Source organism: Ictalurus punctatus, chromosome 12 (genome assembly GCF_001660625.3).
Source record: "Ictalurus punctatus breed USDA103 chromosome 12, Coco_2.0, whole genome shotgun sequence".
Lineage (NCBI taxonomy): Eukaryota > Metazoa > Chordata > Actinopteri > Siluriformes > Ictaluridae > Ictalurus > Ictalurus punctatus.
In genome coordinates, this window is record NC_030427.2 from 24,099,296 (window position 1) to 24,125,799 (window position 26,504).

The following is a 26,504-nucleotide window of genomic DNA, read 5'->3' on the forward strand; positions in this document are numbered from 1 at the left end:
TTGGTTTCGTTCCGCTCACAGAATTAAGATGATTTGGCTAAAATCGATCTGTTAATTAAATCCATCACTGCGCTTTTAACGAGGCTCGAGCCGATTCTCGCAGGAGCAGAAAAATTATCCAAGCGCACAGAAGAACAGGAATGCTGCGGTAGCACTGAGAACCGATCGCATACAGTTCAGTGAAAAAGTTTGCACCCCCTATGGTTTCTGGATGGAGGAAAATGTACCGATATTTTAAAATATAGCTACAAATAATAATTTAAAAAAAGCTATAAAAAAAAATTTAATATTGTAATATTATCTAAAAGACAAGGCAAAACAAATGAACACTTGGATATAAGTAAATAAAGATACACAAAGGAAATAATCAGATCAGATCTCGGTCTCCGGATCTGATCTGAGAACGGCAGTGTTCTAGCATTTCTATCAGAGTTAGAAAACATCTTGCTGGAGGCAGTTATAAAGACAAAAAGTGGGCCTACACGTTATTAAAGAATAACAAATGCTCACTAGTAAAATCTTTACATACACAATACTTGCTGGCATCTTCTTTATTTTGTCGTAAAGGTATACAGACTTTTGTATTTGCCTGTATTTTAGCGAGACTTTATTAACCTGACTGCATGAAGAGCTAGATGAAACATTATGATCCACCAGAGATGCCCCTGCTTTCTAAATGAACATTTCGTGAGAAGGACCCACAAATGATAGCTATGATTCCTAACCAGACAAAGAAAGGTGTAATAAAATATCACCATGACATTTATGAATTCACCTTTAAAGAAGGAGGGTTCTGAGTAACTGGGACACACAGGGGCAGAACATCAGTGTAAAATTTCTCTACCTAGTCTAAAGTGGAGGATCAGCGGGAGGTCGATTAGCTGCTTCTGATAAATAGGAAAGTGGCTTTACGGGGGCTTTTGCGCTGCTGTGGTGCCATGTTAAAAGGCATTAAGAATGCAAACGTGGGGCTCCTTTCGGTGGCTGCTGCGCTGTGGTGTGCGTCTGAAGATAAATGCTGCATTGAAGCGCTTAACTCCAGCAGAGAGAGAGCGTGTGAGAGAGTGTGAGTGTGAGAGAGAGACAGAGAGAGAGAGAGATAGAGAGAGAGATAGAGAGAGAGAGAGATAGAGAGAGAGAGAGAGAGCGCGCGCGCGCAAGGGGTGGGGGCTTTAATCCAGCTGTTTTCTGTTGAGACTCACAGAAAAATATATTAACCATACACCAGGGGTGTGACAATATATCAGTATGACACCATGCCATAACAAGAAAATCTGAAATCTTTTAATTTATGCTCATAATGCTAGAGATGCGCATAAAATTAAATGATGAATGATGATTCTACAGATGTTCGCCACCTGCCCACCACACTGGTCCTTGTTCTCGGTGATGTAAAATAAATGGGAGACTATGGACAAGATCTAACAAAAAACAAACAAACAAAAAAACGCATACTCTAAGTGTGCTGTGTTTTATTGCTCCAGCAATAAAACATGAAGAATTTCATCCTCAGTACAATTGCCTTTGTAACTTTTCAACTGGCGCTTAAACGTGCTCGAGTTTAAAAAAAAAAAATCTGAAAAACTCATCTCAAAAACTGCCAGCAATTCTCTCCAAGTAATTCACCCCTGTTAACACTTGAGCACTCCCGATAATCTGCGGGAATTGAACTAGGTCTCAGACCACACGCTGTCATGTTGATCCATCTAGGACTTCAATTCTGTCTCACATACATACTTAAAATTCACAGCATTTAGGATATCATTAAGGAAATGGCACAAAAATCTGTCTTGTAAATGTCACTCTCTTTTCACCAAGTGTGTCGACATCAGTGAGGGCAAAAAAGCCAAACCCTGGACTATCTCCCAGCCAGAGAAATAAGACGATATATCAGGCTAAAAGTAATCTTGATAAAGAAATTAAAATGATATATCCATATAACTTTATAACTACTGAAGGCTAATAGTGATTTTCACGGCATGTTTGTTAAAAGTTTTTTAAGGCCACTCTTAACAATATAATCCTTTTTTTTTTTTTTTAATTTAATGTAATTTTCTTCAAACCCATAAACTCTGAAAGCAGATAACAGGGACATACCATGATCTCTAAGCTAGCGGTTCTACGACTAATGCTAACGCAAACAATCCTGATCAGTCGAGAGGAGATTAATCAGCAGGCTTAAACACAAGGCAAACACTACAGGAGTTTGGAATTCTGTGGGTTTTTGCTGTATAAATTCATTACTGCTCTATAGGCGCCACACTTTCAGGGTGCTTTAAATCAATCCTTCTAAACAATAAAAGGCTGAGTATTTTAGCTTCAGGATATGCGACATAAAAGCTTTCGAGGTGCAATTCGCCAATGCATACTCGCTCGAACAGAAAGCAGTCGTGACCTTGAGAAGGCTCGAGAGAACAGACCATGGTGCGCGTCAATTATCTCTCATTAGCGAGGGCCGAGCGATCAATTGGAAATCAATTAACAAGGCCGCTTTGCCTTGAGCGATGCATAGATTAAGACTAGAAAGAGTGAATAGATTAAGACGAGAGTAAGTGAATTAAGAAAAGCTCAGATGCCTGCAAAATGCAACTGTTAACCGTATACAGAGCAGCAAGTTTCTGAGCTCTCATTAAAAGAAAAAGGAAAAGGAAAAAAAAAACCCACGGGTTCACAGGTTCACACTGTAAACCACTTTTCCAGCCTCAATGTGAAATTAGAAAGTGTTTATATGCATGGCACATCTTGACTTGGCAATATTTTCTCACTCTTTCTTGCAAAATCATTCCAGATCCATCAAATTGCAAGGTCATCTTTTTAGTTGGATTCAGGTCTGGACTCTGGCTATGCCATTTAAAAACACTGATCTTCTTTTGGTTAAGCCATTTGGACGTATGCTTCGGGTCATTGTCGTGCTGAAAGGTGAAATTCCTTTTCATCTTCAAAACCTCAAAAAGATGAACAGAATAGCCAGAAAAGTAGCTTTTGGGACACACCCACAAGTGACGACTTTGGGATGCCATCAGCAGCTTGTTAGCTTCAGTAGCACATACTGTCCTGTTACTCTATTGGAACTGAATCGTCGGCCTTACACATACCATTTGCACTTCATGAAGTATTGTCTTGTATCTAAAGGACTGAGTGGACAGTATATTAATCAAATGTTTACAGTTTGTGTACTTGGATGGAATGATGCTGTTAACCAAATATCTTCGGATCAGTGAATGTGTGTACCCTGATACCCACCGTGCCCCTCAGTTGCAGTTTTTTAGGCTCTGGTGACATGTCCTGAGGGATGAATTTGATTGGCCCCTTGATCTGTCTCCTGGACCTCTTGGTACCATCAGGGAGTGTCTCCATGGCGATGTCTGCCTCGTCGCTGCTGGCCTGGTCACACTCAGAGCACTGCCTGAAAACATGAGGGATAAACGGCAAGGTCAAACTTGCTTTTAGTCTCCATTATTGATTTATAGTCCTAGAAACGTATTTACGATAAAATAAAGCTGCACGACCGGAGATATCTACGTGTGGCAAAACTGGACAAATAATCAGAGCAGGCATGTACTCTGTAAAATGTTTATATAATGGTTATATAAAGATTATGCATAACAGGACAGCTTTTTAATTAAAAAAAAAAATCTATGCAATGTATTTGAAATTAATTTTTTTTCCCCCTGGTGAATACAATTATGGGATTGCCATACTCACTGGGCTCTAGAGTATCTATGGTAATGAGTATGTTGAATATGAACATTAAGGTTTAATCTACATTGTTGAATTCTCATATCTGATTGGATCCCGATATCAGCAGCTCTGACAGTTCTTTCTAAAACCTTACCATTTCTATACTAACAACTCACTCACAGGACCTTGGATTGGTAGACGCGTCCCATAATCTAAATCTAACAACATTAAACATTAACTGTTATGATGTGGTGAACCTTTATGCAAGAGGCTGGTTATGGAAGGAGTCTCCAGTGTCAGCACTTTGTAACGGTTAAACATAAATACGGCTGGGGCGGCTGGGGCTCAAGTGGTAGAGCGGGTTGTCCACTAATCGTAGGGTTGGGGGTTCGATTCCCGGCCCACATGACTCCACATACCGAAGTGTCCTTGGGCAAGACACTGAACCCCAAGTTGCTCCCGATGGCAAGCTAGTGCCTTGCATGGCAGCTCTGCTACCACTGGTGTGTGTGTGTGTGAATGGGTGAATGAGACACAGTGTAAAGCGCTTTGGATAAAAGCGCTATATAAGTGCGCCGTTTAAATAACACGCAACTGGATGTTTTCTGCAGCAGGAAATTTATCGTTAACAAGCTGCATTTCTTTGGTCTTACTAAATTGAAGAGAATGTGAGGGAATGACTTTGAATACTTTCAGAAGCAATAACATGAACTAAACTGTCTCGTTGCCAGCATTAAACGTTACTATAAACGGATCAAAAGTGCAATGTCTTGGTCTTTAACAAACAAAGATTCTTTTTGGCAAATATAGAACATTCTGATTGGCTGGCCTGTTTTTGCTCATTGCATTCATAAATAATTGTTTAGGTTTAGTTTATATTTACATTTTGCTATCGAATTTGAAGAAAAATAAGAAACCGCTTGCAATTATACAGTAAGGAATTATTAATAAACTAATATAATTAAAAGCAACAACCATTACAACAATCCTATAACAGCAGCGTATCGATGTGCGTGTTGGTGGGAAACTAGGACGTCGATTATTATAAGAAGTTGTTTTCATATTTGTAAGAAAGAAAAAAAAAAACAAACTAAAAATATACAAGGTAAAAAGGCAGAAAGACACTCCTCTCAATTCTGTACGACTGCTGTAAATATCGATGCTGTAATTACGTATAATTTCGCCTCCTCGTCAAGTGCCGCAATACATTCTAATTTACACCTGACTGTGCGGAACGGCGTCTCACTATTTTTACATGAAGGATTACATGCGAATCAAAAGCAAAGGCAGCAGAACAAACACACAAAGGCAGCATCTGTAATAAATCCTTGACTGACAGCTTCATCATAGAAGCAAATCCTTTAACTTGACTATCATCTGTCAAACCTACACAAAGCTATTCAATCAGATTATCTCAAAGATCTTATAAAGACAAGTGCTGATGTCAGTGCAAGTAATAACATTCCCCTTATATTAATCTGAGTATTCTGAATCGTTTAGGCCCTGTTGAGGTTTGTTTGTTTTTGGTGCACACCAGTAGCTATTCTTGGTCTTCTTGGGCATGCGAGTGAGAGGTGGATCCAGGCAGCCCAGGTGGTAGTGCAGCTTGCAGGTGTCACACAGTAACAGGAGATGCTGGTCTTGGTTCTTCTTACAGATCCCACAGCTGAAAATCAGTTAAACACAAATACAGGTAATAGTCAGTGATCTGAACAGCAGCACAACTCCAAATATCATTTGATGCTCCAAAAATAATGTGTTTTCTTATTCATTTCATGAGAAAGAGAAGCAGAGGTTGGTGAGGGATTGACTGTTTCTAGTTGCTGTAATGCGAGTGAGAACAGGAACTAACTTGTTTTGACTAAGTTACATTGCACAACATTAAATGTAACTACACGTCGTCAAAACCGTGATGTGTCATTCATTAAGAAATGTAAAAAAAAATATATATATATATTTTTTATAATGTGCTTTGCTATATAGTGTAAACAATTCGTCGTCGATGATGGGGATGCCTCTGCTGCCAAGTCTACACCTTCTTTTTCCTAATTTGTATGCCAGAAATACCCTTAAAATATACTTCAAACATGATGGAAGAAAAACAGACATTGCAGACATTTCACCTTACTGTGACCTTGACCCGGTTTGGATCAATTCCATAATCTAATCAGTTCATCTTCTGGTTACGTTGATAAGTCTATATACATTCTACAACCACAATTCCAAAAAAGTTGGGACGCTGTGTGAAATGTAAATTAAAAGAGAATGCAATGATTTGCAAATCTCATAAACCCATATGTTATTCACAATAGAACACAAACATATCAAATGTTCAAACTGAGGAAATGTACATTTTAAGGAAAAATAAGGTGATTTTAAATTTGATGGCAGCAACACGTCTCAAGAAAGTTGGGACGGGGGCAAGAAAAAGCTGGAAAAGTAAGTGTTACTAAAATGAAACAGCTGGAGGAACATTTTGCAACTAATTAGGTTAATTGGCAACAGGTCAGTAACATGACTTGGAATAAAAAGAGTATCTTAGAAAGGCAGAGTTTTTCAGAAGTAAAGATGGGATGGAATCTGGGTGGAAGCAGATGTTGCTCTAAAGCCGGTATATACCTTTCAGCATTGATGATGCCTTTCCAGATGTGCAAGCTGCCCATTCCATAGGCAGTAATGCACCCCATAAAATCAGAGATGCAGGCTTTTGAACTGAGTACTGATAAAAAGCTGGATGGTCCCTCTTATCTTTAGTCCTCTTTAGTTCAGAGGATGCGGCGTTCATGGTTTCCAAAAAGAATTTTAAATTTCGATTCGTCTGACCACAGAACAGTTTTACACTTTGCCTCAGTCCATTTTAAATGAGCTTTGGCCCAGAGAAGACAGGAGTGTTTCTGGATCATGTTCACATATAGCTTCTTCTTTGCATGATAGAGCTTTAACCAGCATTTGTGGATGGCACGGTGAACTGTCTTCACAGACAGTGAGTTCTGGAGGTGTTTCTGAGCCCATGCAGTGATTTCCATTACAGAATCATGCCTGTTTTTAATACAGTGCCGCCTGAGGGTCTGAAGATCACGAACATGCAATACTGATTTTCACCCTTGTCCCTTGCTCACAGCGATTTCTCCAGATTGTCTCTCTCTCTCACACTCACACACACACACACACACACACATACACACACACCACCAAGGAATATAGCTGTGATGTGCGGCAAAAGGTTGTTGAGCTTCACAAAATGGATAGTGGCTATAAGAAAATAGCAAAAGCATTGAAAATGCCCATTTCCACCATCAGGGCAATAATTAAGTTCCAGTCAACTGGAAATGTTATGAATAAACCTGGAATTGGACGTGTGTCTATATTGTCTCAATGCACTGTGAAGAGGACGGTTCGAGTGGCCAAAAAACTCCAAGGATCACAGCTGGAGAATTGCAGAATTTAGTTGCATCTTGGGATCAGAAAGTCTCCAAAACTATAATCTGAAGTCACCTACATCACCACAAGCTGTTTGGAACATTTCAAGAAAAAAGCCTCTACTCTCATCCAAAAACAAACTCCAGCGTCTTCAGTTTGCCAGACACTACTGGAACTTCCAACTGGATCGGGTTCTATGGTCAGATGAAACCAAAACAGAGCTTTTTGGTAATAAACACCAGAGGTGGTTTTGGCGCACACAGAGAGGTAGCCATATGGAAAAGTACCTCATGTCCATGGTTAAATATGGTGGTGGCTATTTAATGTTTTGGGGCTGTTTTTCTGCCAGAGGACCTGGTCATTTTGTTAGGATACACGGCATCATGGACTCTTTCATTTAATATTTGAAAACCTGACTGCCTCTGCCAGAAAGCTTAAAATGGGCCGTGGTTGGATCTTCCAGCAGGACAATGATGCTAAACATACATCAAAATCAACACAAAAATGGTTTACTGACCACAAAATCAAGGTCCTGCCATGGCCATCCCAGTCCCCTGATTTCAAACCCATAGAAAAACTGTGGGGTGAACTGAAGAGGAGACTCCACTAACGTGGACCATGAAATGTGAATGATCTGGAGTGATTCTGTATGGTGGAATGGTCTCAGACCCCTTGCCATGTATTCTCCAACCTCATCAGGCATTATAGGAGAAGACTCAGAGCCGTTATCTTGGCTTAAGGGAGGTAGCACAAAGTATCGACTTAAAGGGTGCCAATAATTGCTGCACACCTATATTTAACAAAGATTTTTTTGGATAAACCTGTGTTTTGTTTGCAATTGTTGGATATCCATAAGAGCAGAGCACTTCTGTGATTTATGATTTTTTTTTTTTTTAACAAAAAATCATAAAGATCAAAAATAAGTAAAATTTTTCATAGCCTTCTTTGCTCATATTTACCAAGGGTGCCAATATAAGTGGAGGGCACTGTATTATAAGCCCTTGATTAGTTACGCCAGGTGTGCTTGTGCATGAGGGATTCTATTCAGGGGGTTGAATAATTTTGAAACTGGAGAAATCATTATAAGTTGCATTTTTAGTTGAATTCGGGGAAACCACTTGAAGCATTCGTTGTGTTGAGCTATTTCAATCGCTTTTGTTTGATTTATTCATTGCAAACAGCTGAAAGTCTGTCAATTTTGACAATAAACCTGATTTGCAATGTGGGTTGAATAATTTTGGTTGCAACTGTATATGTGCTTAAATATCCTAACTGAATCTGACCTGTAAAGCACTGCTGGGAGACTGGAGGACTTTCCTGGACTTCCACCTTCTTTCTTGCTTGGCTTTCTCTCTTTGGGGGGCTTTAAAACTGCTGGCGCATTAAGTTTCTGCAGAAAAATGTAGAAGATCCTTGTTAGCAAAAAAAAATAAAATAAAAAAATAAAAATTCACATGTACATTTTATGTTGCAGCTCATCTCCAGAGTGGACAAAAGCACAACATTCAACACAATCTGGAGAGATTTACAAATTATTTTAACTTTTATTTTTGGCCATTTTTGTGTCATAGAGTGGTTTTTTAAAGTTTGTGAACCCTGTAAATTTTCTATATATGTGCATAAATATGGCCTAAAACATAGATAAGTCCTAAAAGTAGATTACGAGAACCAAATTAAACAAATGAGACAAAAATATTACACTTGGTCATTTATTTATTGAGGAAAATGATCCAATACTTCATAATCTGTGAGTGGCAAAAGTATGTGAACCTCTAGGATTAGCAGTTTAATTTGAAGGTGAAATTAGAGTCAGGTGTTTTCAATCAGTGTGATGACAATCAGGGGTGAGTGAGCACCCTGTTTTATTTAAAGAACAGGGATCTATCAGAGTCTGGTCTTCACAACACATGTTTGTGGAAGTGAATCATGGCACGAACAAAGGAGATTTTGGAGGACCTCAGAAAAAGAGTTGTTGATGCTCATCAGGCTAGAAAAGGTTACAAAACCAAGAGTCAAGAGCCAGGAGTAAGGAGTCTGAACTCCACCAATCCACAGTCAGAGAGATTGTGTAGAAATGGAGGGATTATTAAGCATTATGTTTGGAGAAAGGAAAACACTGAATTCCAGCATAAGAACCTTATCCCATCTGTGAAACATGGTAGTGGTAGTATCGTGGTTTGAGCCTGTTTTGCTACATCTGGGAAAGAACGACTGGCCATCATTGATGGAACAATGAATTCTGAATTATACCAGCGATTTCTCAAGGAAAATGTCAGCACATCTGTCCATGAAGAGAATCACAAGAGAAAGTGGAGTAAGCAACAAGACAACAACCCTAAGCACACAAGTCATTCTACCAAAGCATGTTTAAAGAAGAATAAAGTTAATGTTTTGGAATGGCCAAGTCAAAGTCCTGACCTTAATCCAATAGAAATGTTGTGGAAGGACCTGAAGCAAGCAGTTCATGTGAGGAAACCCACCAACATCCCAGAGCTGAAACTGTTCTGTACTGAGGAATGGACTAAAACTCCTCCAAGCCGACGTGCAGGACTGACCAACAGTCACCGGAAATGTTTAGCTGCAGTTATTACTGCACAAGGGGCTCACACCAGATACTGAAAGCAAAGGTTCACAACTGGATCATTTTCCTCAATAAATAAATGACCAAGGATAATATTTTTTGTCGCATTTGTTTAATAGGGTTCTCTTTGTTTGACTTGTATGAAGATCTGATGTTGTTTTAGGTCATGTTTATGCAGAAATATAGAAAATTCAAACAAACCTTCAAGCACCAATGTAAGTTACTCAAAATTCCTCAATTTAATGAGATTTCAGAAGTTCTGTTGGAGCATAAGTTCAGAAGGAACTTTGACGCTAATAGGGAAGTTTACTGTGGACAGAAAGATGCAGAAAAGTCAGAGGACTTTGTGATTTTCTCATGGCATCTCCACTGAGTCGTGGCTGTCTGGGTTAATTAGAAAAATGATCTCATGGGCTGCGAAGCCACAGGAGCACAGACTGCGTTCTCTAATCTGTGCAAAGCTCAGTTTAGCGTGCTCTCTCGCTTATGGCCTCACAGACGGCTGAAGAGACACAAAACGCTTCACATTCAGCGCCCTCGGCCACAGCTCACTTACAGCACATTTCAAATTTATGTGAGATTAGAAAATGAAGGGCTTTGCTGCCGTTTGTGCACGTTTGGGAAGGTCACCATGGATTAACACGTGCAGTTCCCAGTGACTAAAATAACACTGTACTTCCCGAACGTTTTAGTATTTTTTTGTTTGTTTGTTTTTCCTCGCGTCAAGACGTTCCATTGAATGACAACGATAAAATATTTAAACATCACCAACATTTGTAAGATCACGATGCGTTTCAGGAACCAGGCAGAGAGCATGATGGGATACGTGCACCAAGTTGCAGAGGACTTCCATTAATCATAAATTTCTTGAAGTTCTAGATCCTTTCATTTCAGTTTTACTTGACTGAACTTCTCTATGAAGTGAGCTGCTGAAAACTCTCGCTCTCGCCAGCTCTTATGACTGATGTGTCCCACTAGGGACATCAATAATTCGGAGCTAATGTACAGACGCTGGTGACTGATCGCGAACGAAAACGTAGCAGATAGATGACACAAAGGCATGAGCCACTTTGAGTGATGTCGCTACTTAAACACTGCACGTTTTCTAATTATGTGATTTATGGTTGTCACTGCTGATTCGCCGGTGCTCTTCCTCCAGACCTCCACTCTGCCTCGTGTGCCCTCGTCTCATTATTGCACCATTTATTTGACCTGCTGAGAAATGCTGCGGTTCTTTTAATCAACTGGTCTTTTACATGCTTATCCATTTCTGTAGTGCAAATGGACAAAAACCCTGCAAGTGGGTTAGAGTTGTGCTGGCGTCGTGCTGAGAAAGAGTGCTTCAGTTTAATTTCTGTGATACAGGGTTTGTACATCTAATTACCACAGGGATGTGCATGCATGCATATATATACACACACACGGACAATATCATTTTATGATATCTGAAGACATTTTCATGATACACTACGTGTTACAATATGCTGTTTGCCAATAGGCTGCCAAAAAAAAAAACCTGTAGAAAAACTGATGATAGTCTGATAATACTTTTATCAAATGTCTGCAAATATAATTTATTTAACACTGAAAATTACGAAAAATTTGATTATGTAAAAGAGTATGTATAAAAATGAGCATTTTACCATTTCAGATTAAGTACAAAATGTTATCACATTAGCTGCTTCGAGGCAATTTGTAATGATTTGTAATTTTTTTTTAATGTAAAAATTTATCACAATATCCACAATATCTCAGAAAAGAGACATTATTATTCACAGTTTCGATATAACAGTTTCATATTAATTAGCGAGCTCTATTTTTTTTTTTTCACTATGGTAGTTTGTTAGGGAAAACTCTTTTTATACTTTTTAAGTACACAAAAAAATAAAATAAATTAACACTGCAAAGAAGGAAAAAACAAACAAAACAAATGCGGAGAAAAAGTAACATTTTACAATTTTAAAGATTCAACAGGAGCTTTTAACATCAAATGCTGCTTCCAATCTTGCAACTATTATTAAAAACATTTAAAATATATAAAATAAATAATAATAAAGATAATCATGATAGTCATGATATCTCGGAAAAGTGTATTATGACATCATTTCATATCGTCATACTACCCAGCCCTATAAATTATATTATATAATGCACACAGTGCTGTTAAACCGGACAATCTGATTGGTCAGAAGGTGTTAATTAATTTAGTTCTGGCTGTAATTCAAATCCCCGCTTTATACTGTATTAATGTGCTTGTTCTAATATGTTATGGTTTATATAGTAACTCGGTCACAATAATCTTAAAAATAAACACATAAGAATAATATTTTGCTAATTAACAAATAAAGCGTATAAAATGTTGATAAGGTAAAGCTACGTATAGAGGTTTTATCGTATAGTGCTTTGTAACAGTAGTAAGTTTTCTGCAACATTTTTCTTGGCACCATGACAAGATTATTAACCAAAAAAAGAGTGTGAACCTCAGAATGATTAACAAGTTCACAAAAGACATAAAAGTGCTGATACTTTCACAGTTACACCCAGTTTCTCTGATGACTGTGTGTGTGTGTGTGTGTGTGTGTGTGAGAGAGAGAGAGAGAGAGTGTTTTATTCTGTCTCTGTTCATCTACCATGCCAGTAAATGTTTTTAAAAACCCCAGTGTAAGTAGGTGCTGCTATTTTATCATAAAGAGAAGTTGGAGCACACCAGACCTCCGCATTTCCCGCTCATTAAGTGGCCGTCACCCATAGCGACGCGCCTCTGCGGTGCCGTTGCCATAGTGAGTGGGAGGGGGTCATGGGGCTTTTAGTGGCCAAAGACAGGTCAATCAGTTAGTACAAATGGAAGAATTTCAAAACACCACAGCCATTAGGGTGAGAAGAATTACCCAACACTAGCAACCCTCATGGGGTCCTGCCCACTGTGCAGTCCTCCCTCAATCACCTATTAATTCCCACAGAGCTGGAGAAGTGCAGAAAAATCCAGGTGGTAGATCTTACTAAAGCCCGGCAGAAATCATAAAGGATCTGGTACGTTAGAAATCGAAACACTACTATGTTGATGGCTCTCTTTGTTAAAATAAAAAGTTTTTATGTGATTGTTGTGGCCCAAAATGCTCAATTTTGCTGCAGCTTTTTTCAAAATTTGTTATGTAATTTGCAGAGTTTTTATGTTTTTTTGACAAAAACTACTTGAATTGGCGAAATTGCAATCACACAAAATTCTTTTGTGCGGTCTTTCGCAGTGATGTTTGTTGGTAAATAAGAGCTTTTAGCTGTACTCATGTTCGACGCACGTGAATCGAAGAGGGCTTTGGCTGAATGTGCGTTGTGATGACGTCACATAACGCCTCTTGGTGGAAATGCCTTATTAATGAGAGATGAGAAAGATAGTAATGGTGGATGAAAGACAAAACTCATTCTATAACCCTGTCCTCAAAGTGTGCTACGCGTCCATCTAAGAATGCTCTTAAAATGCTGACACATACTGGTTCTGATACTGAAAGCAAGAACAACCACAGCAGGTCTGCTTCAAAGGATGAACGTTATCAGGGGTAATCCTTTCATGGTCATTTTGATTATAATCATACCTCTTTAAATGTTTTTGCTGTGTTTTTTTTTTTTTTTCTTTTCTGAGATCATTTTAGTTGAAGTGATGTAACACGTGAATGCATTTCGTGGAAAAAAAGAAACGAGTGAGATAAGCAACTGCAGCTATTGAAGGTCAGATCCTAGAGAAGTGAGAGCCCTTCCTGTGAGAACTGAACTTTCTATTAACTTTCCAGCAAATTCTAATTTTGTCACAATTACACCATCACCAACCTACTTTATTTTGGGAAACTTACACTAATGTAGCAATTACTAGCTATTACATAAGAGATTCCAGCTATTATTTAACACACAGCAGGGTCGAAAGTGTGAAAACAGTGCCAATAACTGTTTCTATATTAAGAGTGAAAAGCAATCCAAATTGGTATGATACATTTGTCAAGCAATATTTCATAATTTGTTAATACAGTGCTGTTTTTGTGTATAATGTGTGTACATACTAAATAGTTTTAGATCTTAGTTTGTAATTATTTATTTATTTTTTATTGAAGCAAAAAAAAATTATCCAACACCTATCGCCAATGTGAAAAACTAACTGACCCCCTTAAACTTAAAATCTGGTTGTGCCACCTTTAGCAGTAACTGCATCTAAACACTTCTGATAACTGGAGATCAGTCTTTCACTTATTTCCAGGAGTAGGATTTGTTCCTATGCTTTGGATCAGTGTTCTGCTGCATAATCCAGTTGCACTGGAGTTTCAACTTATGGAATGAAGACCAGACATTCTCCTTTAGGATTTTCTGGTAGAGAGCAGAATTCATGTTTTCCTCAATTACTGCAAGTTACCCAGGCCCTGAAGCAGCAAAGCATCCCCACAACCTCACATTTCCACCACCATGCTTGACTGTGGGTATGATGTTCTTTTTGTGGAATTCTGTGTTTGGTTTACGCCAGATGTAACAAGACACCTGTCTTCTAAACAGTTCCACTTTTGACTCATCAATCCACAGAACATTCTACCAAAAGGTTTGAGGATCATCACGGTGTGTTTTGGCAAAATTCAGACGAACATTAATATACTTCTGGGTTAGCAGTGGTTTTCTTTCTGATAGTGAACAGTAACCTTTATTGATGCAAGAGAGGCCTGTAGGTCCTTTGATGTTGTCCTTGGATCTTTTGTGATTTCCTGGATGAGAAGTTGCTGTGCTCTTGAAGGAATTTTGGAAGGTCGTCCACTTCTGCGAAGGTTCACTACTGTGCCGAGTTTTTCCATTTGGAGATAATGGCTTTAGAGTCCCAGAGCCTTTGAAATAGCTTTGTAACCCATTTCAGTGACCTTCTTCCTCATCATTTCTGGAATTTCTTTAAATTTTGGCATAATGAGTTACTGGGCAAGACCTTTTAACCAACTTCATGCTGTTGAAAAAGTTCTATTTAAGTGTTGATTTGATTGAACAGGGTTTGCAGTAATCAGGCCTGGTTGTGTCTAAATCCAGCTGAACCCCATTATCAATGCAGTTTCATAGATTTGGGGAATTAGTAACTATGAGGGCAAATACATATTCACACAGGCCCAGTTGGTATTGGATAACTGTTTTGCGTCAATAAATAACATCATTTAAAAACTGTATTTTTTGTTTACTCAGGTGTTTTATCTTAGATTTTGTTTTAATTTCTGAAACAATTTACTGTGAGATATACCCAAAAACAGAAGAAATCAGGATGGGGCACATACTTTTTCACAGTAAGCAAAGAGATTTCTCAAAATATACTGATTTTGAATGATATATTATTGAATATGATACAAAAGTGCTTTTGAATTCTTGATTTTGATTGGTCAAAAGGTGTTAAGGTTACATTTCTCTGACGTTAGTCTTGACTGCAATTCAAATCACAGGTTTATATTAATGTCTTAGTCCTAATACTTTCTTGCTTCTACAGTAACGGTACTTTACCGTTTCTGCAGTAATGGTTTCTACAGTCATTACTATAGAAGGGAGTCTCCAGTGTTAGTGCTTTGTAACAGTCAGTGTTGAAGCTGTGAAGTGTTCCAACATGGGAAAGTCTTTCTGAAGTTTTAACAGGGCCTTGTTTCTTGGATTTTCCATGACAGTAAGCGCAATTATAAAAACAGGTGAAATGTATGGTGTTGCTCTTTAATAAATACAAAAAAACTGTAATCGTTGGTAAATTGCTGTGGTATAAGCAGAAAAACATCTCAGAACACACCACCCTATCATTGATTATTTTCCTATAATCATATTTTATTCTTTACATAAGTAACAATTAAGCAACAATAATTCATGGAGTAATATCTGTTGATAATGAACTCTGAATTTCAACCCCTATCGTATTCAGGTACCTTTTTTAATCATGAGATATTTTTTAAGAAGAGTACAGATGGACTGTTGGTGAGCAGTGGGAGTACCGAAGGCTGTGTGTTGAATAGGAGCTGGGTAAAAGGTCAGGGCAGACGTGGGGTGGAAAAAGCGTACCTGCCCGAGGATGCTTCCCAACATGCTCCACATGGACTGGCCTTCGGTCCTCAGCAGCCCGTTGACATTCTGCAAGTCCTCCAGAGACTCGCAGAGCTGCGGCAGATAAAACAGCAGCACAGAGGAAGATAAGACAAGGACAAGCTGGATGGTTCTGTCAGAAAAGAGCAAGAAGACTATAAACCTGACCGAGCTGAAACATTATTCAATTAGAAGGATGTACTGTACATATCGGTAACAGCAGAAACAAGACGGAAGCATACAGAATATCAAAAATTTCCCATAGATTTGTTTATAATTTCATTTCTACATTACTGATCTAATGAGTCAAACTATAACTGAATACAAACACTGATTAGACACAGAGTTATTTTTTAAAATTAATTTCCTAAAGTCTCAGTAAACAATATAAATAAAAACAGATGTGTAATTTCTCCTCCTTTTATCATTTACTGTGGCTTTTTATTATTATTTATTTTATTTTTTTTACCTTCTCACTTTTTCGAATTTTCTAACGCACTCTATAATGAATATTTGTATTCAGTTCTATTCTTGACCCTTCAGACTAGAAAAATATTTTTTTTAAATAATAAAAAGCTGCAGTAAAATGATGAATAATAAAAGAGCAAAGTTCATTTGAATATATTTTCTTGACTGTTTGGAGACTTTTGTATTTTTAAAACACTCTCTAACATAGTAATCGAATATATAATGTCTTTTAAATATAATATTAACGATTTTCATCATATTGGGAGTAGGATATCTCACTCGACATACTTTGAAACCAGTATTTGTCAGACAAGTTAGATTTTGTTTGTGCTGATTTGCATGTCTTTGGACTGGGGGAGGAAACCCCCAGAGCACGGGCAGAACAACTCCGCCCACACAGGGTCGCTGAGGGAATTAAACCCCAACCCCTGAGGTGCGAAGTAAATGTGCTAACTAAGCCACCGTGCCCCCATAAATAAATAAATAAACAAACAAACAAAAATAGCGGTGTTGCGTTATAAATAAATAAGTAAATAAATATACACAGCAGTGTTGCGCCACAATTCATGAACTCATAAATTTTGAGACATATCAGAAAATATCTACGAAAGAACTATTCATATTGACAAATAACCACTGCAAATAACCCCACTTAAATACAGTAGTAACAAAAAAAAACAGGCAAAAGTGAGAATTTCTGCCTTAAACAATTTTCACATCAATACCAAAATTCTAGCAATTTCTCCGTGATTTTTTTTTTTTTTAAATAAACAAATGTTAATATTCGAATTTCAACTATAGTCTTTTGTCATGTGATGTGTTTCTCTCTAAAATGTAAACTTGTAGATAGACACTATAATATACTAAAAACCGTGACATTGTATTGGACAGCTATCACACCATAACATCAGAAAACTGAAAATGACGTTAAAATCTAGAAAGATACCAAGAAGAAACGGAATTGAAGCAAACAAAGAAGTCGATGGCATTTTACTTCTCCAGTATATGTTACATGGTTTACACAGACACGCACGCACACACACACACACACACACACCCTGCCGCACATCCACGGCCGTGGCATTTGAGTGTGTGAAGGCCACTCGGAGCTCCAGACGGTAGATAAGCGTCAGGCAGGCGTGTGATAGAGAGGATGATGAGAGGGAACAGTGGAGAGGTGAAGTTATTATAGGAGTGTGAATCTAAACTACAGAATGCTGCCTCTTATCTCTGCGCTGTGTGAAGAGGAGACGAACGCTAACATTTTAAAATCCTCTCACGCCAACCACAGACTCCTCTTTGGCACAGAACGCTAGCAGTCAAGTGCTTTGAAAGTTACACCGCTATTTGAGAAGTGGATGTAATCAAACCTGGGCCCTGTTTCTCGGGTCGCCAAACAAATCCAAGGTCGTTTATTTGTTCTCGAGTATTTGGATTTACACCATAGCATCGTTCAATTCTCCGATCTGTTCGGAAGGCGTTGATTAAGATTCCTCAGACACAGTTCTGACGATAGTAATTCAAATCACAGGTTTATATTAATGTTAATTAATTAATATATAGTTTATATTAATGTTTATATTAATTTATATTAAACTTGCTGTACTACGTTATCGTTTCTATAGTAGCAACGAATACACTGGGACTTGTATAGGAGACGCTCTGTATAGTGTTACAAGAATCTATTAAGTAAGGTGTAAAACACAAGGGACTGTGCTGGTATAGGAAAATAATGAATGATGTAGCTCTGTATCACCCTGACACTGATTATTTTCCAACATCATCACATCCTGAAGTGGTCTATTCATTTTATTCCACAACAATTTTATCTGCCTAAAGTGTGATGACGGTCACACTTCAATTGGTCTCCGATAGAGATTCCTCACTGTCTTCTTCCAAGGCCAGGGTCTTCTTAAAGCAACTCGAGCCAGCCGATTAGTGGCACACACTCCATTAATAACTCTTAATTTGTGTTGTACTAGATAGAAAGACTGAATGCAACATTAACCTCCTTCACTTTTATTCCCTTCATCGCTTGGCCACTTGGCGTATTGAAGTTCACATCCAGCCAGAGATCACACGAGCAACAAAAGCAAGGATGCAAGAGACAAATGCAAGAGGAGCATTCTATCAGAGAAAAGGCTAATATCACCTCCCAAAGGGTGCTTTCACATTTGCCATTTCCCCACCCTGTCAACCTCCAGTGCATATTTTAACACGTAATCCAATACGAAGCAGGTGAAATGAAAAAATTCTGCTTCTGACATGTAGAGCTCCGAGATGTTGGAAAAAGTTTTCCGAAATGTGCAGAGTAGAGTCAAGCTCTAATTTTTCCTCCAGACCAAATCATGGTGGCAGCTCAGGGAGCAAGTGAGACAAACCAACGTGGAGGACAAAGTGCTGGTGGAAAGGTTAGCCATGTTAATGAACGAATTTAAAGAGATTTACAATCCATCCATCCATCTATTTTCAGAGTAACGGGAGAGCCTAGAGCCTATCCCAGGGGACTCTGGGCACAAGACCTCTGTCCCTCCGGCAGTGGTAGCTCAGTCGTTATGACGTTGGACTACTGATCAGAAGGTCATGAGTTCAAATCCCAGCACTGCCAAGCTGCCACTGTTATGCCCTTGAGCATTGCCCTTAACCCTCAACTGCTCAGCTGTATAAATGAGATAAGTTGCTAAGTTGATAATGGCGTCTGCCAAATGCCATAAATACAAGGGGTCATACATAAGCACAAGTTAGAAATGCCCAACAGCCTACAACACAAGGAAACCCCAAAGCATGGGGAGAACATGTAAACTCGAGAATTTCATTGCCAATTTTCCAATGTTGAAGAACAATGTGGCTATTTCAGTGCGCGATTCATCATTACGCCTTCCCACTTCAACCAAGGCTGTATACATTTAAGTCACAAAACCAGCTCCTCTTAGCTTGATTTCCTGACAAAGCTAAACACCAAAGTTAAACAACCTCCTCATCTTCAGAGTTGCACCAATCCTTACACTACAGTGCTGTTGCATTCACAAATTTGATTGGTCAGAAGGAGTTGACTGATTTTCTATAACAGCAACTCTGACTTTAATGCAGGTTGTATGTATATATATCAATGCGCTTGTTCTAAGTTACCGTTTCTATAGTTACAGCTCATTCACAGGGACTTATATGACAGAAGCCCCACATAATACACGTCTAATTTGTAAAAAAAAGAAATGCAAAGAACAAAGAAACGTTAAGGATGAGAGAAAAGAGAGGATGGTTACAGTATGACTGTTCATAGCTTCTATAATGTAAGTGACCACAGGAATTAACATGTCCTGCAAATGTTTCCAGAACAATAAACAAAACTATACTCATTAAAACGCATGATATGTCAAGCATTAATAAATATTTCTTAATGACAATCGTTGAGAAATTGTTGCGGTAAAAGTGGAATAAAACCCTTTCGGATATGTTTTCATTGAAATATAATCAACTCAGCTTTGTGTCGGCCAATATAACGGCACTGTCACTGATTATTTTCCTATAACACCACACCTTGTCTTGTTTTATTCCTAATAATAATAATATATTATATAAATAGATAGCAAGCTAAGCTTGTCAGTTTGTTGAAACTACCATAGACTGGTAAGAGCATTGTTATGCTTACAGTGTGTGCATCGTGTGAACCATTGTTTTCATAGCACACCCTTTTTCAATGCATTTTCTGGAGAAAAGAAAACACGAAGTGTGAAAATAAAATGGAGAATCAGTAAGTATTGTGGATGCGGCTGCTTATCGAAATCACAGAATGCAACACCAACACGCTTAGAAAGTGAAAAGGCAACACGATACAGAACAGAACACCAAGGTGTTAAGGCTGTATTCTTCTGAGAACAAAATATCCAAAAGATTCGGGAATTTCCATGCTTTTTCAGGTATGGGGAGAGAAAAAAAAAAAAGTAGCGCTTTTCAAAAATTTATAGGTTTTGGGGACACCATTATTCAATTATTATTATTGTACAATTATTATTACTACTATCTATAATTATGTTCGCTACTACGCTGCAAATTCAGATTTTTAAATGTTCTTTCATCTTAAATGTGTATTGTTTTCCAGGAACTTTAATTTTCAGTCTTTGGGTGCAAAAATAAAGGGTTTCTAAGGGCCTATGGTTAAGGCCAAAACTAATTTTCCCCCAACTCCACACATTTCATACATTACCATACATTTCCTGTGTTAGGTTAATTAGGGTATCTAGTTTATTTCAATAAGAGGTCACTTCAAAATAATAGCTAACAGGCAGATTTATTTCAGCTTCTCCTTTTCAGATTTTCAGTGGGTTAAATGTTTGCATACACTTTGTTTGTATTTGGTGGCATTGCCTTTAAGTTGCTTGAACTTGAGAATCAAAAGCTTCTCATAATACTTTACTGGAGTTTTTGCCCATTCCTCCTGACAGAACTGGTGTAACGGAGTCGATTGTGGGTCTCTTTGCTCAGACATGCTTTTTCCAGTTCAGTCCACTAATTTTCTATGGGATTCGGGTCAGAGCTTTGTGTTGACCACTCTATTACTTTGTTGTCTTTAAGCCATTTTGAAGGTATGCTTAGAATCATCATCCTGCTGGAAGACCCCCTTACACTTAGAAATGTTTCACTATTTCTAGAAAATCCTCCATCTTCATTATGCCATCTATTATGGTGAAGTTCACCAGCAGACCACCCCATAGCATGATGCTGCCACCCACGTGTTTTACAGGTGCTCCTCAGATTAAAAGCCTCAGCCTTTTTATTTCAAACATAGTGCTGATCATTCTGAACGCTCATCCAAAAGGCTGGTGATCACCTGCAAACTTCAGTTTGGTTTTTTATTCAGATCTTGGAATAAGGGTTTCTTCCTTCCACAACGTTTCAGGCCATGGTGATGTAGATCACTCTTAATGGTGGATGTACATACTTTGGTACCTGATGCCTCCAGCTTCTTCACCAGTTCATTTGTTGCCGTCCTGGGGTTCAGTTGAACCTTTCGGACCAAAGTGTGTTCATCCCTGGGAGTAAATTTGAGCCTCCTTCCTGAACGACGGCGTGTCTGTGTGGTTTTTATATTTGCATACAATTTTTGATAAAGACGCTCATGGTATTTCAATGAAGGCGGAACTGGACTTGTGAAGGTCCATATTTTTTTTCTGAGGTCTTGGCTGAGTTGCCTGGATGGTATCAAGGGCAAAAAGACACTGGATCGAAACATAGGCTCTTTTACAGCCAGAGGCGCACTTCCAATTAACTCCTAATTAGGACAACAGGCCAATCAGCAGCTTCTAAAATTCATTACATCAAGTTCTGGAATCTTTCAGACTGTATAGAGAGACCGTTAACTGGGTGTATGTACACTTTTAACCCACTATGAACTCTGATATAGTGACTTATAGCTGAAATTAGTCTGTCTCTAATCAACTGTTTTAAGACGACCTCTGACGTGAACATTGACCTAATTGACCTGCCAGAAGAAATGAATATGTAACATGAATTTGAATATCTGTAGCCTAGGTGTATGTAAACTTTTGGTCTCAAGTGTATATTCTGATTCAGGTTATTAATCAACGTCTTCATGCTCTTGATCTAAACCACATCATTCTTTAAATATATTTTTGGTCTTTTTTATTTTTTATTTTACCTTGTTGTACTCTACATGCAGCTTCTCCTGCTCGCTCTCCAGCTTGTCTTTCAGGTTCTTCTGCTCCAAGATGTTGTCCTGGATCTGGATCATCCTCATGTTCCGCTCTGAATACCAATGGACACACTCGGATCAATACAGTGATGGTTATCTACTTACGATAAAGGAAAAAAAAAATGCACATCAGGGGACGCAGTGAGAGAGAGAGAGAGAGAGAGAGAGAGAGAGAGAGAGACAGAGAGAGAGACAGACAGAGAGAGAGAGGGAAGAGGAAGAGAGAGCGCTGATGGAGGAGAGGCCTCCCGCTGAAACCTAATCGAGTGTGTGCCCAAGGTTACACTGCACATCTGCTCTTAGTATCGCTTGTTTGGAGGGCGAGTACCTCTCTGCGAGACTACATACTGCGTGGAATGCATTTCTGGCACTCGCTCTCACATTCTGCCTGCTGTTTTTCAGTGAGGGATGGGTGTTATGACTGTTATGTGATGCCAGTACATGTTTCGCAGCAGATGCCAGTACATGTTTCAGTACTTTTGAATTAGTAAATTGACTATGTTAGCTGGGAAAATGTTGAATTTCTACACAACAAACATAATTTTATCAACAAACATCGGCATGCTAATAAGACTGTAATGTTCTCCTTATTCGTTACATTTAGCAGTTTTTTGTTTGTTTGTTCTAAAAATTTGTAATTCTGGCATAATCTAACAATTGCAGAAATAATGCAACTTTCATATTTTTAATAATGTGTGATTTATTAATTACAGGGTATTATACCACAATGCTGTTGAAATCCCTAATCTGATTTCAGTGAGTTGTTGTTGATTCATTTTCTATAACAGCACCTTGTACAGTATTTCCAGCAGCAAGGTTTATATTAATGCGCTCTTTCTAATTCAATACTGTTTCTATGATAACACCTTATACATTGTGTAATTGCTGACACGCTGCTGATAAAGTCTCCTATAAGGCTGTACACCGACCAGCCATGACATTAAAACCACCTGCCTAATATTGTGTACAGGTAGATCCCCCTTGTGTCGCCAAAACAGCTCAGCTCCGTTCGATGCATGGACTCCACAAGACCTCTGAAGGTGTGCTGTGGTATCTGGCACCAAGAAATTAGCAACAGATCCTTTAAGTCCTGTAAGTTGCGAGGTGGGACTTCCGTGGATCGGACATGCTTGTTCAGCACATCCCACAGATGCTCGATCGGACCGAGATCTGGGGAATTTGGAGGCCGAGTCAACACCTTGAACTGTCATTTTCCTCAAACCATTCCTGAACAATTTTTGCACTGTGGCAGGGAGAATTATCCTGCTGAAAGAGACAACTGCAATTAGGGAATACCGTTGCCATGAAGGGGTGTACTTGGTCTGCAACAATGTTTAGGTAGGTGGTACAGTAGCTCTTTTTCTGAGATTGGACAAGACTGGCTAGCCTTCCCTCCCCATGCTCATCAATGAGCCTTGGGCACCCATGACCCTGTCGCCGGTTCACCGGCTGTCCTTCCTTGGACCACTTTTGGTAGGTACTAACCACTGCATACCGGGAACACCCCACAAAACCTTCTATTCTGGAGATGGTCAGACCCAGTCGTCTACCCATCACAATTTGGCCTTTGTGAAAGTCGCTCAGATCCTCCCATTTTTCCTGCTTCCAGCACATCAACTTTGAGAACTGACTGTTCACTAAGTGCCTAATATAACCCACCCCTTAACAGATGCCACTGTAATAAGATAATAAATGTTATTCTCTTCACCTGTCAGTGCTTTTAACATTATGGCTGATCGGTGTATAGAAGACTTCTAAACACATTTATTTAGAATTTTTTTAAGGAGCCGCCAGTTTCAGCACTTTGTAAAGTTGTTCATTTACGGTTTTTCAGCATCGGGAAGGCATTACGATGGCATTAAGGAGGACATCACGATTTATGGTTTGTCTACATAAGCTGATTTTTTTTTCTCTTATTAAATTCAAGTGAGAGAAATAAAAAAGAGGCTGACAAGAAAACAACAATTTATAGCTTCTAACATAAGCAATGACAAGAAATAACTAGATCCATAGCCGTTCCAAAATATTAAACGCAACTACAAATGGGTAAAAAAAAAAAATTAAGGGATGTCGTTCAATAAACAGAAATTTGTAATCATTGTTAAATTGCTGTCGTATAAAAGGTTTTATAAAACGCTTTGGGATGTGCTGTTACTGGAAAACAATCAACTTTGTAGCGTTTTATGTCTTACGTAAGTAATTTCAGATAGATAGAATAAGGTGTTTATTAATTTATATAATACTAATATAGAAATTTTAGAATAAAATTATGTATAAAAGAATACTAACGCCGACCAATCAGATGCTGGTTCAACAACACAGCAAATACAACACTAAGATTTTATATTATTAATAATAATATAATGTCACAATGATATAATAATAATAATAATAATAATAAACTGTTTATTGTAAATGATCTACTATGTAGTTATTCTAACATACCGAGGTAGTAGTTGACGAAATCGGCGGTGAGTGCAGGCTGTTTGTGTTTACGGCGTCCGTCCAGGCTGGCGCTGGCATCCGCAGTGTCGGTGGCGAACACATCCGTGCTGATGCCCATGAGCTCAGCTTTACGCAGGAGCTTTCGCACGGCCGAGGCGCTAGAGGTGAGCGGACGAGGGAGCTTCTCGCGCGGTACCCACGCTTGAGGACGTGCGTTCCGAGACACTTCTGCCTTCGCCCGGTACTGCTGCAGCCGTGCGCTGATCCTCGCCTGGCATCATAGAAAGACGAAAAGAAAAAAAAATTGCATTTGCCTCAAAAATCTCGATTCCAGCATCCTTAAATCCTGTTCTGGTGTCTTATCTTTGGGCTATTCTTTAAGTGAAAATATAATACAACACCTTCTACTTTCTATGATCCATGAGAGAGACATGAAGACACTGAACTCCCACAATCGTAAACTATGCCTTTCAATCTTAAAAAAATTCTTGAGCATGGTCTTGTCAGAATTCATGATCATGTCAGGAGAAAAAAAAAAAAAGCAGTGGCGTATATACCTTCACTAAAAAACTGTTCAACTTTCAATAATTTCAAAACGTATAGACATCTAACATGAGTCTGTATAGAGGGGAAACTGTCTTCTGTAAAAAAAAAAAATAAATAAACAAACAAACAAAAAATAAATAAATAAATTTGCAAATGAATCAGCAGTTTAAAAGTAAAAGAAGACCTGGGCTTCAGGAGTGAGCTGCTTCTCTCTCTCATGCAGTGACTCTTTGCAGTAGGACTGGAGCGCCAGGTAGTTCTTCCTCTTCCACTTCCTGTCAAAGCGGTCAGCGTGCTGCTTACAGTAGGCGAAGAATGGGTCGGCAATGTCCTAGAGACAAGTGAGAACGTTTGAGTTTATGTTTTATTGACAAAGCATCGGTTCGTGTGTCCTGCTAATTTGGTGCAGGAACCAAAAGGCCACTTAAACAGGAGCTGGTTCATCGAGCGATGACGCGGAATCATTTTTGGTTCACTTTATCTGGTGAAAAATCTTTCGCCAGTTCAAAATATTATGGGATGTTGTTCAGGGGAATATTGGGAAGTTTTAATTGCATAAAACATCCAAATTACACAGCTTAACTTTACAGTAGTCCAAAAGTTTCCTCCACTACCATACTTATTTATTTATTTATTTATTTACTTCAAATCTATTTACTTATTCATTAACTTTTTTTTTTTAATTTGTTACTATGTCGTTGCTTATTTATTTGCATTTGTACTTTGATTTACCCGTGTATTAACCCGCTTATTTATTTATTGACTAATTTGTTTCTCTTTTTTTTTTGTTTTTATATATTTACTTACTTATTTCCTTACAAATATACTAGGCTATTTATTTATTGAAAATGAAATAGCCTATTTATAATTTTATCATTTATTTCATGTAATGTGTTAAATAATACTCATTTATGTTGTCTGAAATAATACTAATTTATATTATTTATTTATTTTTTTACTGGTATTAATGATAGGAATTAGGATGCTACTGCACATGTAACCTTATCAAAGAATAAGCCAGACTTCAGTAAGCTCTGCTTCTAATCACATCTGCAGACTGACCTGAAGGGCACGGAGAAATGTGTAATGCAGGGTTACAGACTTTAAAAGCACAATCTCTAACATTTGAAGTATTATATGTCCTATCCTATTCCCAGATATTGTTCCAACATGACTATTTCTCCAGATTTCATTTTGCGTCCTCCGACTCTGCCATGCCTGATAATTCTAATGTATAGTTTCATTACTAGGGGTGAGATAGGAATATCGCTAGCGGTTGCGGTAATGACGTCCTGAGTTCTAGACTGGCGTCTGCACCCATGCAGATAACTGGTGACGAATACTCCATGACAACAGGCCTGTAAATTTCCTCACTTTAAAGCCTGAGAGCATTTTAGTGCGAACGTGAACTTTTGAGCTGCACAAAGCGAGCACGGATTAACTATCGGGGAACAGTACACGCTGATTCATGTCTTAGATCATAGACAGTGAACATTTTCTCCTCAGCAATTCCACACACACATACGCGTACACACACAAATACTCCCTTGAGGTTGCAGGAAGAGCTGCCATTTTGTAGCAGCACGT

At 38.4% G+C, this 26,504-nt stretch overlaps 1 protein-coding gene across 4 annotated transcripts in view; it reads right to left on the reverse strand.

Moving 5' to 3' along the window:
• The window catches only part of phf14 (PHD finger protein 14), a 105,694-nt gene that overhangs the window by 48,902 nt on the left and 30,288 nt on the right, over positions 1-26,504 (reverse strand). For all 4 annotated transcript variants that reach the window (XM_017482255.3, XM_017482256.3, XM_017482257.3 and 1 more), the window contains exons 8-14: positions 25,102-25,248; positions 24,372-24,642; positions 21,873-21,979; positions 15,728-15,823; positions 8,385-8,491; positions 5,216-5,347; positions 3,244-3,406 (exon numbers count right to left, since the gene is read on the reverse strand). In XM_017482255.3, the coding sequence (XP_017337744.1) occupies positions 3,244-3,406; positions 5,216-5,347; positions 8,385-8,491; positions 15,728-15,823; positions 21,873-21,979; positions 24,372-24,642; positions 25,102-25,248 (1,023 nt within the window). The remainder of the gene's footprint in view (positions 1-3,243; positions 3,407-5,215; positions 5,348-8,384; positions 8,492-15,727; positions 15,824-21,872; positions 21,980-24,371; positions 24,643-25,101; positions 25,249-26,504) is intronic.